The 17863-nt window shown below is 42.6% G+C and overlaps 2 protein-coding genes across 3 annotated transcripts; both read right to left on the reverse strand.

The window, feature by feature from the left end:
- Nucleotides 1–2676: 2676 nt before the first annotated feature.
- Crygd (crystallin, gamma D) lies at nucleotides 2677–4279 on the reverse strand. Its single transcript, NM_007776.2, has 3 exons — nucleotides 4233–4279; nucleotides 3898–4140; nucleotides 2677–3021 (listed from the first exon to the last, which is right to left on the reverse strand). Exons 1-3 carry the CDS (start codon nucleotides 4239–4241, stop codon nucleotides 2749–2751), a joined length of 525 nt encoding a protein of 174 aa, NP_031802.2. The 5' UTR covers nucleotides 4242–4279; the 3' UTR covers nucleotides 2677–2748.
- Nucleotides 4280–12363: 8084 nt separating this feature from the next.
- Nucleotides 12364–14371, reverse strand: Crygc (crystallin, gamma C). 2 transcript variants are annotated; one of them, NM_007775.2, is made up of 3 exons: nucleotides 14336–14371; nucleotides 14001–14243; nucleotides 12364–12710 (listed from the first exon to the last, which is right to left on the reverse strand). In NM_007775.2, the coding sequence occupies exons 1-3, from the start codon at nucleotides 14342–14344 to the stop codon at nucleotides 12438–12440; spliced, it is 525 nt and encodes a 174-aa protein (NP_031801.1). In that variant the 5' UTR covers nucleotides 14345–14371; the 3' UTR covers nucleotides 12364–12437. The 2 variants fall into 2 exon arrangements, with proteins under 2 accessions (NP_031801.1, NP_001076042.1); NM_001082573.2 differs by having other exon boundaries at nucleotides 12364–12713.
- Between the last annotated feature and the right edge of the window lie 3492 nt (nucleotides 14372–17863).

A 17863-nucleotide genomic window follows, 5' to 3' on the forward strand; every position in this document is an offset into this window, starting at 1 on the left:
CCTCAGCCCCCGACTTTTGACCACGCTCATGGTACTGGACTGGAGTTCCATCCTGTGGAGGAGAGGTGATACAATCAGATCTGTGTTTTTAAGTACTTAAAAACAGTACTGTGTTTTTAAGGACATTCTTTTCTTAAAAAAGAGAGAGAGAGAAAAGAAACCTCGCACTAGCAGCAGCAGAACAACAGAAGAGAAGTTAGGAAATGTAAGAGGCAAAGAGAGAACCAACATAAATGAATCCAGGTCTTAGTTTCTTAAAACCTTATGCATAGTGTGCTAGCACATGTGTATATGTTGTGTATGTACAAGATTGTATAAACATACATAACTTTGTAAATGTGCATGTATATACAAGGGGATGAAGTTATAAATTTAATTCTTTTTTTCTTCTTTCTCTCTTTCTTTCTCCCTTCCTTCCTTCCTTCCTTCCTTCCTTCCTTTCTTCTTTTCTTTTTTTCTTTCTTTCATCTTTGTTTGTTTGTTTGTTTTTGTTCTTTGAGTTAGAACTTCTCTTTGTACCTCTGGCTGTCCTGGAACTTGATGTGTAGACCCCGCTGTCCTCAAACTCAGAGAGCTGCCTGTCTCTGCCTCCTGAGTGCTGGGCTAATGAGGTGCTCCACCACCACCCTAAAACAACTGGATCATTGTTTGGCTGTTTGCATCAATCCCACGGTAAGAATCTGAAATGTGTGCTGCTGTTTCTTTAGCATAAATCTCCCCGATTCCATACTGAAAACCAGCAGTTTCTCAAGAATCTTGTTCTTAACTCTATCTCAGCTACACGTGTACTTTGAACCTGAGCTACCTGCATGAGGGCTTTATTACGCACACACAGGTTTATTTTGATCCCATTACTAGAAGTCTCAAGGTTGTTGATGTTGATTTGGAGTTTTGAAGACATCAAGGTCAGCATCTCTGAAAATTTCATGTCCTTTCCTTTATAATTGTCATCTTCTTGATGTCAGATGATTAAAGTAATGGGATATGCTGTTAGGAGAATCTGCCCTTTCAGTTGGTCAAGTGGACGTTTTCCCTTCTACTAAGTACATTCCTCTTACTTCTCAATGGCCACAGTGGAGTCAGGTGACAAACTCAGCAGAAAGGGAGTCTGGTAAACATCTGCAAACTCATCCTTTTCATACAATGTTTGGGGAACCAGGAGTTCTCTGAAAGTCCCAGAGAGATGGCTCAGCAGTTAAGAGCACTGACTGCTATTCCCAAGAGAGGATCTAGTTCAATTCCTATACTGCTGCTCACAGCTATAACTCAAGTCCCAGGGGACCCAACAGCCTCTGTGGGCACCAGCCATACAAAAGGTACACAGACATACATTCAGGCAAAACACTTGGCCACATAAAAAAGACAACAAGGAAAAGAAAATACTCTAAAACTCTTTATGGTCTCCAGTCTCAGAAATCTGATTTTTAAAGTTGGGAACATCCTGTTTAAACTTGGCTTCCAGATGGTCACTCCTCAAAAAAAACAGAAAATAGAACAGATTCCTAATCATTTGGAAGCAACACATTTTTTTTAAAGTCTGGAAACTCAAATAAAACAGTGGTATGAAGGTTATTTCCCTTTTTTTTTTAAAGTGCTATTTTGCGTGAGTGTTTTGCCTGCATAAATGTTCATGTAACATATGCCTGCTTGTGCCGGAAGAGGGTGTTGCATCCTCTGGAACTGGAGTTACAATATGGTTAGTCACCATATTGGTGCTGGGAATTTGACTTGGATCCTCTGTAAAAGTGCTCTTTACCTCTGAGGTAGCTTTCCAGCCCATAAAGATGCTTTATAAATGACTAAGTTCTCTTTATATGATGGTATATTTCTATTGTGAGAATTTTCTTTTTTACTCATGAATCATCAGTTTGGTTGCCACTTGCATTGTGTGTGAGTGTGTGTGTGTGTCTGTGTGTGTGTAAAATAAAAATTATTTTACATTTAAGTAAAACAGTGAGCAGGGCAGGGTGGTGCACATCTGTAATTTCGACAGTGAGGTTGAAAGGCATCTTACATTTGAACTAGAGCGATGGCTCAGTCCATACAGTACTTGCTGTGCAATCATGAGGACTGAGTTGGATGCTCAGAACCTATGTGAAAACCCTGGCATGATGGCTGCTGACTGCAATTCAAGCATCAGGGTATCAGAGGGAGGAATCTCTCTGGGCCTCTCTGTCTAGTCATTCTGACCTATGCATTGAAGCCCAGGCCAGCAATGGCCTGTTTCAAAGGGAACCAAGTAACAACCAGGTTAACCTCCACCCTCTGTATGCATGAGTTGTACACATGTAAAACACATCACACACATGTGTGCACACATGCACACACATGCACATGCACACACATTGCAATGTATGCACATGCACACATATCACATACATGCATATACATCACACATTCACATGCATGCACATATATGCATATACATACATCACAGCACATGCACACATATCACATACTTACATGCACACACATTGCACACACATGCACATACATCACACACATCACACACACATGCTCACACTTCACACGCACATTTACATGCACACATGTACACACACACACACACAAGGATCACAAATTTGAGGCTATCATGGGCTAAATAGTGAGACCCTGTTTTGAACCAATAAACATAAGCAAACAGGAGATAAGACAAAAGAAAAAAACAGAAGCAAATAAGTGCCAGGAACACACAGAAAATATTTTATTAGCGTCCAAATGGAGAAAGGGTAGAGTAAAAAAACCAATTCAGTAGAAATCCATGACTCTCCTCAGAGAGCCCACCCTGGCATTCATGGCGCCCCAGTCGTGGTAGCGCCTGTACTCCCCGGGTCTGAGCAAGTACTGCCTTCCCCGGTAGTTGGTCATGTCGTAGAGGACCCAGCAGCCCTCTAGCACATTGAGGGAGTAGATCTCATTGAAGTGGAATCGGTCCTGGAGAGAGGGGCAGTCCTCCGTGAACTCTATCATCTGGCCTCTGTACTCTTCCCTCTCGTACAGTCTGATCCTGTGAGAGCCGGCCTGGCAGGCCCAGAAACAGTAAAAAGCAACGGTGAAGCGATTCTAATGCGTTAGGATGGCCTCAGCTGCATCAAGCCATTTGAACTAGATAAAAAATGCATTAATTAACTCAGACTTCTTATAAACTCGTCACTATGAGGGCAGATTCCAGGCTTTTCTAAGATCAGGAAGTATGAGGAAATGAATTGGAGAAGGAACTATGAGTGTGTTCAGAAACTGCAGGGCCCAAACCACCTCCTGTGCAGCATACTGTAAAGCAAACACCAGAGAGAAATCATGACTGTCAACAGCTTCTTACTACTTGGTTTGCTGATTGGGGAAAATGTTTTTATATTAAAATGTATTAAAATATTCAATATTTTAGGTCTCAGACAACAATGACTGCTCAGTTAATAATTTATAAATATAATGAGGGAAAAATGGAGAGATAAAATCAGTAAGCACAAGAGCCATTTTTCAGCTGTAAAACATCTGTGTTGCTCTGTCGAAAGGACTTCGACCGAATTAGATGGAGGAACCCCCAGATATGCACGTAGAGGACAAAAAGGAGGAGGGGGACTTTAAGCATAATTACTCTTGTGTTCAGTAGCCACCATTCTATTTTTCCATCCTAAATGATTGCATGACAGGACTCAGATTTCATACAGCCCGCTTGCTGCCAATGCGTTCTTATGCCACAAATACGTAGGGGCCAATAGAATAGTTGTAACTGGGTAACACCTTGCTTTTTGGATGTTGTGGGAACTATTGACCTAATTAATTCTAGCTATGGGTTTTTCTTTACAAGCAGGCTCAGCTCTGCTTTCAACATTTAACCTTATACTGGCAACTGCAGTCAGGGTCTTCAGTGCCTCAGTCTTGAGAATCTGGACTCACGTGGGGGATGAGGCGGCAGGAGCGGACAGAGTCACTGAAACCCATCCACTGCTGGTAGTCAGGGTAGTCCCCGCGACGCAGGAAGTACTGGCAGCCCGTGAAGTTGGGCTGCTCATAGAGCATCCAGCAGCCACTGTCCACGCGCACAGAGTTGCAGCGGCTGAAGTAGGGCTGCAGGTTGGAGTGGTCGGTGCTGCACTCATAGTGGCGGCCCTGGAAGCCGCGGTCCTCATAGAAGGTGATCTGTAAGGCAAGGCAAGGCAGGGCTCAGAGGCCTGATGTGGCCTGGCCCCCAGGGCAGGTCCCTTCCCAAAATGAGGATGCCCTGGGCTCACCTTCCCCATGGCTGGTGTTGGCAGGTCGGATGGGATGGTGCTGTTGAGTGTGTGGGGCTGGGAGCAGGGTCTATATAGCAGGAGGTCTGCTGCGTTGGCAGGAACGGCACAAAAGAGGCCCGCGTGGGGGCAGGGCACGTTCATGTTCTCCTCTTTTCTCTTTGCTGTCATAGCCCACGGGATTCATTGTGGGCTTTGGTTCTATTCACTCTGGAGTATTCAGGTTGTGATCACTAGCTGATGCTAATGAGATTGTTTGAAAAAAAAAAAAGTAATTTGGCACATTGTTTATTTAATAATAGAAGCAGGGCTTCAGCCATTTCATCGATAGACCACATTCTTCTTTGTATAGTTGGACAAAACAAAAACGTGTAATTGGGGAACAGACAACGTCTTAATGTGGTAAATGTAAGCCGTCTGTAAGATCCACTGAACTACTTCCCCAACCCTGAGCATGGATTAATAGGAAAGAAATAGACTCAACTGAATGGTGAAAATTTCAAGTCCATGGGAGATCAAGTCCTTTTAGAATTAACGATTGTAGCGAATGGGATTACTTTTACCAAGGGAGATCAGAGAATTTCACACTTTCACAACGAAAAACTAAACCAAACCAAAATTCCAAAAGGGCCAACACAGTCTTCAGTATTGTTTGTGACTTTGTTTGGAAGGAGGAGGCAAAGTAGGCCATCTCTTTTTGGCAATGCATGGTTTGGCATTTGAAAGGGAAAATAGTTTCAAGATGTTTAATCACAGAACTAAAAGAGAAAGTCTGAGGAAGTGAGAAAACCTGACCCACCAAAGACACACACACAAACCCCATCACGCCTTAGATCCACCTTCTTAGATAAAAGAAAACTAACTTCCAAGGTGCAGGGTCGGGTGGGATCTGGCGGACACTTTCGTTCTGTGGAGGACAGGCGAAGACAGCGTTTCACTCCGAGGTAACGGACTAGAGGATCATGGCTGCAGTGCAGCCGGAGAGGAAGGGATAAATGCCCAGAAGCCGCCATCTAGAAAGACTTCAGGGTGGATTTATTGGCTTGGAAAAGTTCGATGGGCTGGAAAGAGCACCAGAGTGGAAGATGTCTGTCAAGTCTAGCTTCTTTCATGTTCAAAGAATTATTCACAGTTCCGTTACCACACGGAAGGACCTTGCCGTGCCTTGCACCCCGTCTATTTTTCTAAGTGGGGACTTAACAAACTTGAAACTGCAACTATATGCAATACGATGATCTCAAGGGTTATTTTCTGGTTTCTGGCTTTCTGATCACATGTAGACACATGTTACAGATTCCCTTATGGAAGTGGAGGATAGGCAGACAGGATGTCTCATGCAGATAGTCATTATAATTAGAGCATTTCCAATGATGAAATACATATTGAGAGCAATGTTAAGTTTGTCAGAGTTGTTTCTGAGTCTAGGGTTCTGGGGTGGGGGGGAGCATTGACTGGCCAAAACTGTAAAATATGAGACAACTATCAGACAACAGAAAGTCTGACTGGACGGCTCAGGAGGAAAATACCACAAGGGGATATGTGTGTATATCAGGGGAATCCACTGCCTTTGTTGACATGAATTATATTTGAACACATCTGTCCAAACAAGGGGATCATTGTGATGGCTTTGTATCAGCCCCAGGCTGAACCAACCAGGGCAATGCCCCAGACTTCCTATAGAGCAGAAAAACTATTGGTTGGGTCAAAGTGTGGCTCTGTTTAAATGCTGGCAGAAAGTTCCATTAACAACAAGGTCATGTTAGACTCAATGCCCACATGTTAAACGTAGTATGTGAGGTGAGTGTGTGCCAGGTATGAGATCCTTAAAACGCAGAACTCTTTCCAAGCCGTCTGGGAGGACTGGGGCTGTCACTGAAAGGGAAACAGGAGAGGAGTACACCCTTGCCTTGATAAATGTCTCATCCAGAAAGTGACCTGTGGTCAGCCCCTAGTTATTGAAGTAAAATTTTAAAAAGTGATACAAGAAGAGAATAGCTCAGGCTAGGGTTTTGCTATACACACTGTCAGTAACCTGTGTAGTTAGTGTAAATGAAGTACATGCAAAATGAAGTATGTGAAAATCGTTTTTTTTGATTTCTGAGTGCTCGACATGTTTGATGAATCAGAGAGTCTTGTTCCACTGGAACGGAGAGAAAATGTGCTGTCCATCGTCTTTTGGGGTTTTCTAATCTTATTTTCCCAAGCGCCATGGTGCTAAGGTGTTCTCTTGAGGAGAGAAGGATTACTATGGAGTCTGTGGAATGGGAGCCTCCCCAGTTTCCACGTTAGCCTGGAAGTGAAGACTGGTACCATGAAGATGGCAGACGCAGATGGACTTTGGTGAGGCATTAGATGGGCGTTGTGATGTTCTGGATCAGTCCATACTTTTAATAATTCTATATATTTGCAAAGTTTTTACTCATTCAATGTTTTTATAGTTTTATTTTTATATGTATCCACAATCATTTCCTACTGTTTTTTTTTTTTTTTTAAACACATTTTTCCTCATATATTGATGTCATCTGCTTGGCACCTGGAGTCACCAACTTTCAATTCCAAACTAGAGCTTTCAAACTCAGCTGGATTGGAGGCGTGTGTCTTTGGTTTTCAGTACCTGGAAGACAGAGGCAAGCAGATTTCTGTGAGTTTGAGTTGCAGGCCAGCCAGAGCTGCATAGAGAGATCCTGTCTTAAACCCATCTGCTTTGACAAATTGAAAAAGTATAGAAACTTGAGAAAGTATCAAGTCTAGTTGCCAAGTGTGGGAACTTGGTCAGCTGCGTATTTTATTAGGGACTTTTACATTTGGGGTAGTTAAAATGCCCTTTTGTAAATATTTCACAAAACAGTGTAAGACTAGAGAGTGATTAGTTTTAATTTTGCTTTTGTTTTAAATGCCTTTGCTTATCCAAAAACAAATTTTAAAAAAATGGCACTATTATGTTTGTTACAATGGAAGAAAATTGGTTTGAAATGTGACCTCTGTGACTCATTGCTCCAAGGTATGCTAATCATAAAACAGATAGCGACATTCCTCCACCCACCCCCTTTCTGGGTTCAAAGAGTGTTCATTCAAAGAAAGTCACCCTGACCACTGCCAGAACCCGCTATGCAAATGTGCTATTGTTAGGGGCTCTTAGAAACTGTCTTGAGAGATAACCGGAACAATTACCAGGTATTCCTTGCGACTCTTGTGACTTTGCACTTCCTTGGGACTCTTAACTGGTATCTTTGGTATTTTCCAACAATGCCCTCCCCACTTCCTTGAGTTGTGGTTTCTTCCTTTAAATACCCCCTTACTCTGCTACTCAGGGTGCCACGGTCCTCTACCCCTGCATGGTGTATGACCGTGGGCCCGAGAGTGCTCTTGAATAAAAATCCTCTTGCAGTTTGCAGCAAGACCGTTTCTTGTGGGTGATTTGGGGTGTCGCCTCTCCTGAGTCAGAACGTGGGGGAGTCCTCACGTTGTGGGTCTTTCAGGATCACTCCAGAGACGCATTCCTCCAAGTTAGGAGCCACACAGAGTTAAGAACCTCTGATCCACATGAACTGGGGCATCATTGCTTCTCCTGATTAGCTGTAAGAACCTTGTGTGTTGGGGACTGGAGAGATAGCTCAGCAGTTAAGAGTTGTTAAGTTCAACCACCAAACCCAGACACTGGCAGATGCCAACAAGAGCCTGCTGACAGGAGCCTGATATAGCTGTCTCCTGAGAGGCTCTGTCAGTGCCTGACTAATACAGAAGTGGATGCTCACCGTCATCCATTAGACAGAGCACAGGGTCCCCAATGAAGGAGCTAGAGAAAGTACCCAAGGAGCTGAAGGGGTTTGCAGTCCACTAGGAGGAGCAACAATATGAACGAACCAGTAACCTCAGAGCTCCCTGGGACTAAACCACCAATCAAAGAAAACACACGGAGAAACTCATGGCTCCAGCTGCATATATAGCAGAGGATGGCCTTGTTGGACAGCAATGGGAAGAGAGGCCCTTGGTCCTGTGAAGGTTCTATGTCCCAGTATAGGGGAATGCCAGGGCCAGGAATCGGGAATGAGTGGGTTGATGAGAGGAGGGAGATGGGAGAGGGTAGTGGATTTTTGGAGGAGAGACTAGGAAAGGGGACAACATTTGAAATGTAAATAAAGAAAATATCTAATAAAAAATCTCTTTACTATTAAAAAAAAAAGAGTGGTTAAGTTCTTCCAGAGGTCCTGAGTTCAATTCCCAGCAACCATCTGCAATGGGATCTGATATCCCCTTCTAGTGTGTCTGAAGATGGCTACAGTGTACTCATATACATGAAATAAATAAAATAAACCTTAAGAAAAAGAACCTGGTGTGTTATTTAATTTTGCAAAAATAATGTTATATTTTCATCTAGAGACTTAATTATCTAGGATAGAGGCTTCTTATAGGAAAAAAAAAAAGCCTGCAAAATAATGTTCCTCACCCTATATCCAAGTACTTGGAAAGCTGAGACAATAGGGTTTGCTCTAAGTTTAAAGTCATCCTGGGTTAAGGTCACTTGTGTGCACTCATGGCTGGGAGAGTGAGGGGAACCTGGCTCCTCTGAGTTGCTCTCTTGGAATTTGAAAGAAGTGACAAGCTCTTTGTAACATGGTGTGAGAGAAAGGAAAAAGATAAGGCATTTAAAAAAACAATTGGATCATTGAATAGAGAATGGAGACTTCAGGTCTTGGCTTGCCCACACCCTGGCCATTGTGTTGCAGGGCAGGCCTGTATCCTCTCTAGGAAAGATGTAAAAGGCTTGTAAAGGCTGTGAGGAATCAGACAGAACAAATGTAGCAGGGAAAGATTTTGGATTTACTTACAAAGAAATAATCATTTAATTTATATAAATGTAAATTTGAAAATCATATTACATATAGAGTTTTAAATTAGAGTAATTTTAAAAGATAATTATAGGTACATCAAAAAACAAAAAACCTCTCAAGATACTGTAAAGAGAGACATACTAAAAAGCATGACTCCCATCCCCCTGCCATACCATCCCCAAGTTAGTTCTTTGTATCCTTCCAACATCTCTTAATAATTTACAAATAAATATGTTTAAAAAAAGAGTCTGGCAATGATGGCACACATCTTTATCCCAGCATTTAGGAGGCAGAGGCTAGAGGAGTTTCGAATTTGAGGCCAGCCTAGTCTACAGAGCAAGTTTCAGGAGATTCAAAAACAAAGAAATTCTGTCTTAAAAAACCAAAACCAAAACTGAAACAACCAACCAAGCAACCAAGCAAACAAACAAACTTGGATCGCTTCTGAAGTTTATTTCTTGGAAGAGTGATACATGAATTTTAAATACCATTAGTACAGGAACCCAGACTGGACTGCCTCATTGATAAAATTTATTTCTAAACACCCAGAGAGTACTGCATGATTCTTTATGTCTGCACTCCAGTGGTTTGGAGATGGGAGTAGAAGGACAAATAGCTAGGTACTGGAGGGACAGCAAGGAAGAAGGACACTGCAGGAGAGACTGGCTCTGTCTTCTTGTCCTCTGCCCTCTAGCCAGAGGTTGAAGGCAGAATGTGCTGTCTGTCGTACAGTCTCTTAGTTTCTGTCTGATCCCTGCAGCAAGGACTGAGTGTTTCACTCTCTTGGAAACTGTACTCACTGGGGATGTTGCTCCAGACTGGAAAACAAGGAGGTGCCAAAGAAACAAAGAAAGAAGGAGTAAGCGAGGATTTTGTGATGTAAACATTTTTCATCCCCTGAATGTAAAAGAACATAAACACATAGCAGAAGAACTATGAAAAAAGAAAGGAAGGGAAGGAGGGACGGAGGGAGAGAGAGAAAGAGGGAGGGAGAGGGAGGGAGGGAGGGAGGGAGGAGAGAGAGAGAGAGAGAGAGAGAGAGAGAGAGAGAGAGAGAGAGAGAGAGAGAGAGAGAGAAAGAAAGAACCCCTCGTGACTCTATTTTCTCTAGAATGGGATGATTCTGAAAGTACATTGAAATTAAAAGTACTCAAGCAAAAGTTGATCAGGTCTGTTACTTAGTAGTTGATATTTATTTATTGAGAAGGTGTCACTGTATAGCCTAGGCTTGCCAGGAACTTACAGTGCACCCCAGATTGACTTCACACTTGCTGTGATCCTCCTGCCGTAGATCGCAGAGTAATGGGATTCTGGTTGTGCTACAGTACCCAGATCTAGTAACTGACTTTAAAAGGATGCTCTTATGTCACTGTTTGAGTTGATATGTAGCAATATTTCTAGACTCGGCTCAGTGGTCATAGGGAGACTTTTTGGTGGTCTTTCATACTCAAGGATAGCAATCCCATGTAGATGCTCAATAAACAATAAAGAATCTATCTTAGTAGCTAATCACTGGCGATCTATAGAAATAAAATTTAAAAACAAGCAAACGACTTTCACTATGAACAGTCAGTCTTCCTTCTGGGTCTCTATTCTCCTGAACCTAAGGCATGTCAACATAAGAGAGTCCATGTATGATGATCTGTTTGTACCTTTGTGTCTAAGAGCCCAGTAGTAACCAATGAGGAAAAGATGTAATGATTTAGGAAACCTCCAAACAATGTACACCACTAAGCTGTGAAACAGAGCAAGATATTGACTTAAATATAACTTCATATGTGTTACAGTTTTTAACACAGCATGCAGCCCTATACAGTGATACATGCTTATAATCCCACCACTAGTGAAGCCAAGGTAGAAAGATTGAAACTAGCATGAGCGAGAGCCTATCTTGTAACAAACAAACATTGCAAATTAATATGTATTGTCTAATTTCAGCTCTATGAACAAGGGAAGAATGCCAGGAAGGTGAGCACCAAATATAAATGAGGATTATCTGGTTTTAGGAAGAGGTTTTACTTCTCTGTTGATAGAGTTTGTGAAGTGGTAAGGTTATGAGTGGTTGTGATGGTTGGCTTTAATTGTTGGGGTCTGTGTAAGAAATCTCCATGGTCTCATGAATGTGAGCACTCGGTCCCTAGAAGGTGGAAGAGCTTGGAGAAGGTATTGGGAGGTAGGGCCTCAGGGAAGGAAGTTCGTCACTGGGGTGGGCTGAGAGTTTACAGCCTTTGCCTACTTCCAGTTTGTTCCTAGTGTGTGTGTTTGCAGTTGAAGATATGATCTCTCCACGGTCTGCTCTGGCCTGCTGTCATGCCTCCCAGGCATTATGGACTCCTTTCTGGAACTATAAGCTTAAATACATGCTTTCTTTCATAAGTTATTTTTGATAACAATAGAAAATAGAAAGGTAACTAATATTACCAGCCATTTAACACAATCCAAAATGATCTGGGAAGAAAAGTCCTATCAGTCTACCCCCAAACAGGGTTTCTTCGTGTAGAAACTGGGCTGTCCTGGAACTCACTCTGTAGACCAGGCTGGCCTCCTCGAACTCAGAGATCGCCCTGCCTCTGCCTCTGCCTCCTGAGTGCTGGGATTAAATAAAGGTCTGTACCATTTCTGCCCAAAAGGAAGAGTCTTAATGGAGGATTGTTTAGATTGGGTGGCTAAGAATCTTTCTCACTGGGAATGGTTTCAGAAGGAAGTGGGTTTTAACCTTGTAAGGGTGGTGGCACCCCTGGCCTTATTTGGGTAATATTGTTCTTTACAGTAAACAAAATTAGTTCTCTTACAAGTCTTGATAGGCTCTTTGTCAAAATTGGACTCCAATCACTTCCTAGATTAGAAGACAACTTTGCCATATTATTTTTCAAGGTTGTCAGCTAACTGCTTCCTCTCCAATAGCCTTCTTATTGAAGTGTCTTTAGCTTGACCTGACCTTTCATTGTGAAATAAGCTTACCCCCCCACCCCCATGGTATACTCTCCCTCCATCAGGTATACCCTCCCCACCAAGTATACCCTCCCCACCACACCAGGTATACCCTCCCTCCACCTGAACCTTTTTCTTTTTTTTTTTTTTTCTGGTAATGCTAGGGACCGAGCCCAGGACCTTGTGCACACTGAATAAAAGCTCTATCACTGAGGTACATACATATATCTCCAGCCACCTAAGACTTATTCAAAATTAACACAATTGAAAAGTTCATGAACACCCTAACTTCTCCATTCTCAACTCAACCTTTTATAGGGAGAGTTTACAGGTGGGTGGATTTGCACACAATGAAAGAATAACAGAAGTCAGGGTTTGCCAACAATACAGACTAAATACTTTATTAGGTTCCAAAATGAGAAAATGGTAGCGTTAACCTATTTTAGTATAAATCTACCACCCTCCGCAAAGAGCCCGCCTTAGCATCTACAGAGCCCCAGTCCTGGAAGCGCCGGTACTCTTGAGGCCTCAGCAGATACTGGCGGCCTCGGTAGTTAGGCATCTCATAGAGAACCCAGCAGCCTTCCAGCACTTGCAGCGAGCGCACCTCACTGAGGTGGAAGCGATCCTGGATGCAGGAGCAATCCTCGCTCAGCTCCATCATGACACCTTTGTGATCTTCTTTCTCATACAGCCGCATTCTGTGGGAACCTGCCTGCTTGGGTCACACAGAGAAAGATAGGAAAAAGCAATTGAGTCTCTTCCAGAACTCACCCAAGCAAAACAATGGGTGAGTGTGGTCGACTGAGGTAGGAGGCTGTTGGTGTAAGATCTGAGCCTGTGATATTTTGGAGAGCTATGCATCAGTGGGTCTCCTGCTAGCATTACAGACACCCAGGTTTTGGTTTCCATTTAGGACAGTGGTTCTCAATCTATAGGTCCTGACCCCCATGGGTTAGTCCGATGACACTTTTACAGGCTTAAGACCATCAGAAAACACAGCTATTTATATCATGATATAACAGAAGCAAAATTATAGTTAGGAAATAGCAACAAAAGTAATTTTATGGCTAGTGGTCACCACAACATAGGGAACTTTATTAAAGGGTTGTGGTATTAGGAAGGTTTACAACCCCTTGATCTAGAAGATGGAACTTTTAAGGTGTTAAAAGTGAATTTGAGTTCATTAAAAATATGAATATCTTAATTTACAATTTCCTATGTTCATTCTAAGCTGTATGTTGGAGGGTATACAAATAATGTGTTTTGACTAGTATTTTTCTTTAGTTTTATGTATATTTATATTCATTAAAGTTCGTCCTTAAAAATAGGATTTTTTACTTACAATTTTTTGAGAATTTCATAAATTAGTACCGAATTTACATTATTTCCATCTGCCCCATTCTGCTTATTTTATAACCTAGGTTGTCATCAAACTCAAGATACTTTGGCCTCAGCTTCCAATAAAGTGGAGTTCAGAAAAATCATATATCTTTGTGGAAAGTTAATTTAAATAACCACTTATAATGATAACTAAGTTATCATTTTTAAAATTGAGTTCTGCCTGTGCAGTTTCTGATCACCGTACTTTTCAGTGTTTTCTGCTCCACAATAAGGTTTAATTAACTTACTTATCAGAAATCCCTTTATTAATTTAAGTACATAAAAATCAGTCTGATGGATGTGATTACTCTCCCATTCCCAACTACCTTCCCAATCACAAATTTTGTTTTCTATCCATCCCTGCATAAGATTATATTCACTGGGACAACTTTTGATTAATCTAATGGTGGCAACGAAAAAGAATAACTGGACCTTCTGTAAGTGGATTCTTCCTTATAAATCTGTCTTCCTGTCTGTATCCCCATGGATTTAGGCAGGCATTTGAACACCATTTAACCCTTAGATACTTCTGCAGAAAAAAACAAACCCTACTCTCTGGATTCCACATCAGTAAACAGTGAGGACCCCTGGGCAGCAAGATATGAAATCAAACAGGACTCACATGGGGGATGAGGCGGCAGGAGCGGATGGAGTCGCTGAAACCCATCCACTGCTGGTAGTCAGGGTACTCTCCACGTCTCAGGAAGTACTGGTGGCCCTGGTAGTTGGGGCGCTCATAGAGCATCCAGCAGCCACTGTCCACGCGGACAGAATTGCAGCGGCTGAAGTAGGTCTGCAGGTTGGGGCAGTCGCTGCTGCACTCATAGCAGCGGCCCTGGAAGCTGCGGTCCTCGAAGAAGGTGATCTGTAAAGGAAGAACAATTCTGAATGAGATCATTTGCTCCTCGTGTTAAGGCGGTTCAGTCTGACTTTTCGTTTAGTTTGCGTTCTGCTCACCTTCCCCATGGCTGGCTGACCCGTGGTGAGTTCAGTGTCCAGCCAGAGAGTGGCTGGTCTATATAGCAGGAGGGTTGCTGCGTTAGCGGAACTGCACAAAAGGGGCCCTCGGGCTGAGGGAATTTCATGGATCTCTATTAAGTGATGCATTCAGTGGCGGTGACTGTAGATTCGCCTGGTTCTCTGGTGTGTTCCAACGCTGTCCTAGATGAGCTGCTCAGTGTTGCTTTATTCAGATTCTTAGTGTTTTTTAAATTTATCAGCACATCAGCTTGAACTTTTGACCTGCAGTCCATGTCCCTACATTTTGATTCCATTATACTTGGTAAATCTGGGGGGTGGGGTGGGGTGGGGTGGGGGGAATCTGTGCATTTGTAGAAGAATCCCTGGGGTTGAGAAGGCTGGAATTCTGCAAACACTGAGTAGTGCGACAGAGACAGGCAACCCTATTCCCCTTCCCCCTTCTTTTCTGGTTTTGCTGGTTCGGTGTAGGGCACAAATCTGGATTTTGATCTAGGACCTAAGCTATCTTTCTCCTTGGTGGTTTCACAGTATGTGAGTCAAAATCCACCTCTGGTTATATAGCTTGTGTTAAGATGGGAAAAAATTCCTATGTTCATGAGGCCCAAGACTGACAAACATGTATGAGTTGCTTCATTCCCAAGGCCAGGGAAGGCTCTATACTTCCCATGTAAGAGTGAGATTTGAGCCTCTGCAGCAGGGCAGCAGGGACAGCATAAATCTCCTCTCAGAGCAAGAATTATCTTGTGGGAGAGTGGATGATAAGAAGGAAAGAAAGATCGGGGGAGGAGCAGGGGGAGGGAGGGAGGGAGGGAGGGAGGGAGAGAGAGAGAGTGAGAGAGAGAGAGAGAGAGAGAGAGAGAGAGAGAGAGAGAGGAAGAATGAAAAGAGTATCTGCCATCTGGCAGTGTATCCAGCACCTGCTATTCATCTATTAGATACAAGCAGACTTAGTAAGTACCCTCCAACAAGGTTATTCAGAGTGACTGTCTGAACAAAGGCAACCCCAAAGCACCCAGAGTGCTGAACGCTGCCCTTCTCAGTACCCAAATGATTAACCACTACTTGTAAATATACAACGCCTCATAGATGCTCAGCAGAGTCTTGCTAATGAACACACACACACACACACACACACACACACACACACACACACACATCACATCACATCACATACCACACCACCCTCCCAGCCCAGCATCAAACTGTTACTTCTTTATTTACAACTTTGTCTCTCGCCCCCTCTCCCTCTTTCTCCCCCAACCACCCCCCAACCCCCACCCCAGGGTCTCACTAAGCAGGCCCTGAACACACTGCAGTCCTCCTGCCTCAGTAACCTTGGTGCTGTGATTACAGGTGTGCACAGCCAACTCTGGAAAATTTCTGAGCTTTTTTTTTCTTGTTTTCTTTCTTCCCTCCCTCCATCCTTTTCCCTCTCTTCCACCTCCACCCCAGGCTCTCTCTTCCTATGTATGGCAGTGGTGGGGACTGAACCCAAGGTCTTATTCGTGCATTCTAGGTAAGTTTTTCCCACCAGGCGTCTCCACCCAGACCTCTATTTTTTTTTAAGATAGATATTTTTTTAAGAGGTCCTCAAACCACACGAGCAAGATATACATCCGAGACACAGTTCTTCTAAAGCCAGCTATGGGAACACATTCCCATTTCCTCAGGGTATGTGCTCTACCTGGGAGCAACAAGTCTTAAGTTTAACTTGTTTACAGGCAGGCAGTTCCTAGAGGTGTTTAGCTAATAAACATTAGCGTTCCTTAACCAGACTATGTGTATACCATTTTGGGCACAGCACTTGGTGCAGATGAACACTGGTGATATAGTGACATCGACAGCAGCATTGGAGCGGCATGATTAAAGATGATGTCAGCCTGCTTTCTGACCATAGATTATTGTTCTTAAAAGGGATCTTGAAACCTTCACTTCTTTTTTATTTTTTTAAGTTAGAAAATGCACAGACATTTATTCAGGAGGTACAATTACTAGAGTCCATATACATCTATCAATATCATTCCACAGTATAATCATATGTACTCTTTTAAGTCTATACCAAGTCCTGCTGACGCTTTCCAGGTAAGCCATAACCATATCCTCTATTGAATTCTACTCATTTTAACTGTAAACAAAGTGCCTGAGCTAGTCCTGTTCTTTAGGGTCTCGCTTTTTAAGATCATCCTCCTGTTGGAAAAGTTTAAGGCATTTTGCTCAAGTACTTTGTTTACAGAAACCTTCTATAGAGCCATCTTGTGGTTTAAAAGGGTAACACTTAGAATAGACGTTAGGAATCTTGTCAGGGGGGCTGGGAGTGGAGGTGCGTGCTTTTAATTCCCCGAACTTGGCATAGGAAAGTGAGTTAAAGGCCAGCCTGGATTACATGTTCCAGGACAGCTAGAGCTATGTAGAGAGACCCTATCTCAAAGAAGAAAGAAAAAAACGAAGAAGAAAGAGAAGGGAGAGGGGGAAGGGGGAGAGGGAGAAGGAGAAGAAGAAATCTTATAGTTTGTAAACTACTGCGTATAATAATTACAGAGTTTGTAAAAAATATATATTGCTGGGCCCTAACCTCCCCTAAGAGCCTACCTTATTAAATAAAGACAAGAGCCTTAGCATTTGCATGTTTTAACCAGAACTAGATAGTTCTTGGACTAAACTTTGAAGATCATGTCTGTGAGAAATACCTGCTTGTCTGTGTGTATCACAGCACTGTTCACAGTAGCCAAGGTATGGAAGCAACTTAAACACCCTTCAGCAGAAGAATGGATGAAGAAACATGGCATGCCATTTTAAGGAAGGAAGAACGAAATGACGTTGTTGGCAAAGAAATGAATGGAACCAGAGATCTTCATCTTAAATAAAATCATCCAGACTCACAAAGATGAATATCATACACTATGTGGAAACTTTATTTTTAAAATAATATGACATGGTAAGGAAAGGGGAAGGGGATCAGTGGGGGATGGGTAGGAGGGGCGGGATGTAGCTAAAGTCAGGGATAAATATGATCGGAGTACAATGGTACAATGATAAACAGGTGTGAAAATGTCACAATGAAATCCATCCTGTGGTATGTTAACTAAAATTATTAACAAACAAAACCTTCAGTTTTTGTAAGTCTTCAGTTTTGCTTTAAAAATTGTTTTAGGATAGTGATGGCACACACCTTTTCCCCAGACTTGGAAGGCAGAGGCAGGCAGGCAGATCTCTCTGAGTTTAAAGCTGGCCTAGTCTGTAGAATGAGTTCCAGGACACCTAGGGATACACAGAGAAACCCTCTCTCAACCCACCCTCCAAATCTTCCTAAAATTTGTTTTAATGCAAAGTCTTTCTATGTAGCTCAGGTTGGGTTTAAATTTGATATGGGCTGGTTTTGAACTCATGATCTTCCTTTCTAACACTCCCAAGTGCTGGAATTATGGGCTGTACCAATTTGCCTGGCCCATTCATTTATCTTTTCTTAAGAAAATCCACAGATAAGGTCTTGCTAGCAACTTATTA

Source organism: Mus musculus, chromosome 1, assembly GCF_000001635.26.
Source record: "Mus musculus strain C57BL/6J chromosome 1, GRCm38.p6 C57BL/6J".
Lineage (NCBI taxonomy): Eukaryota > Metazoa > Chordata > Mammalia > Rodentia > Muridae > Mus > Mus musculus.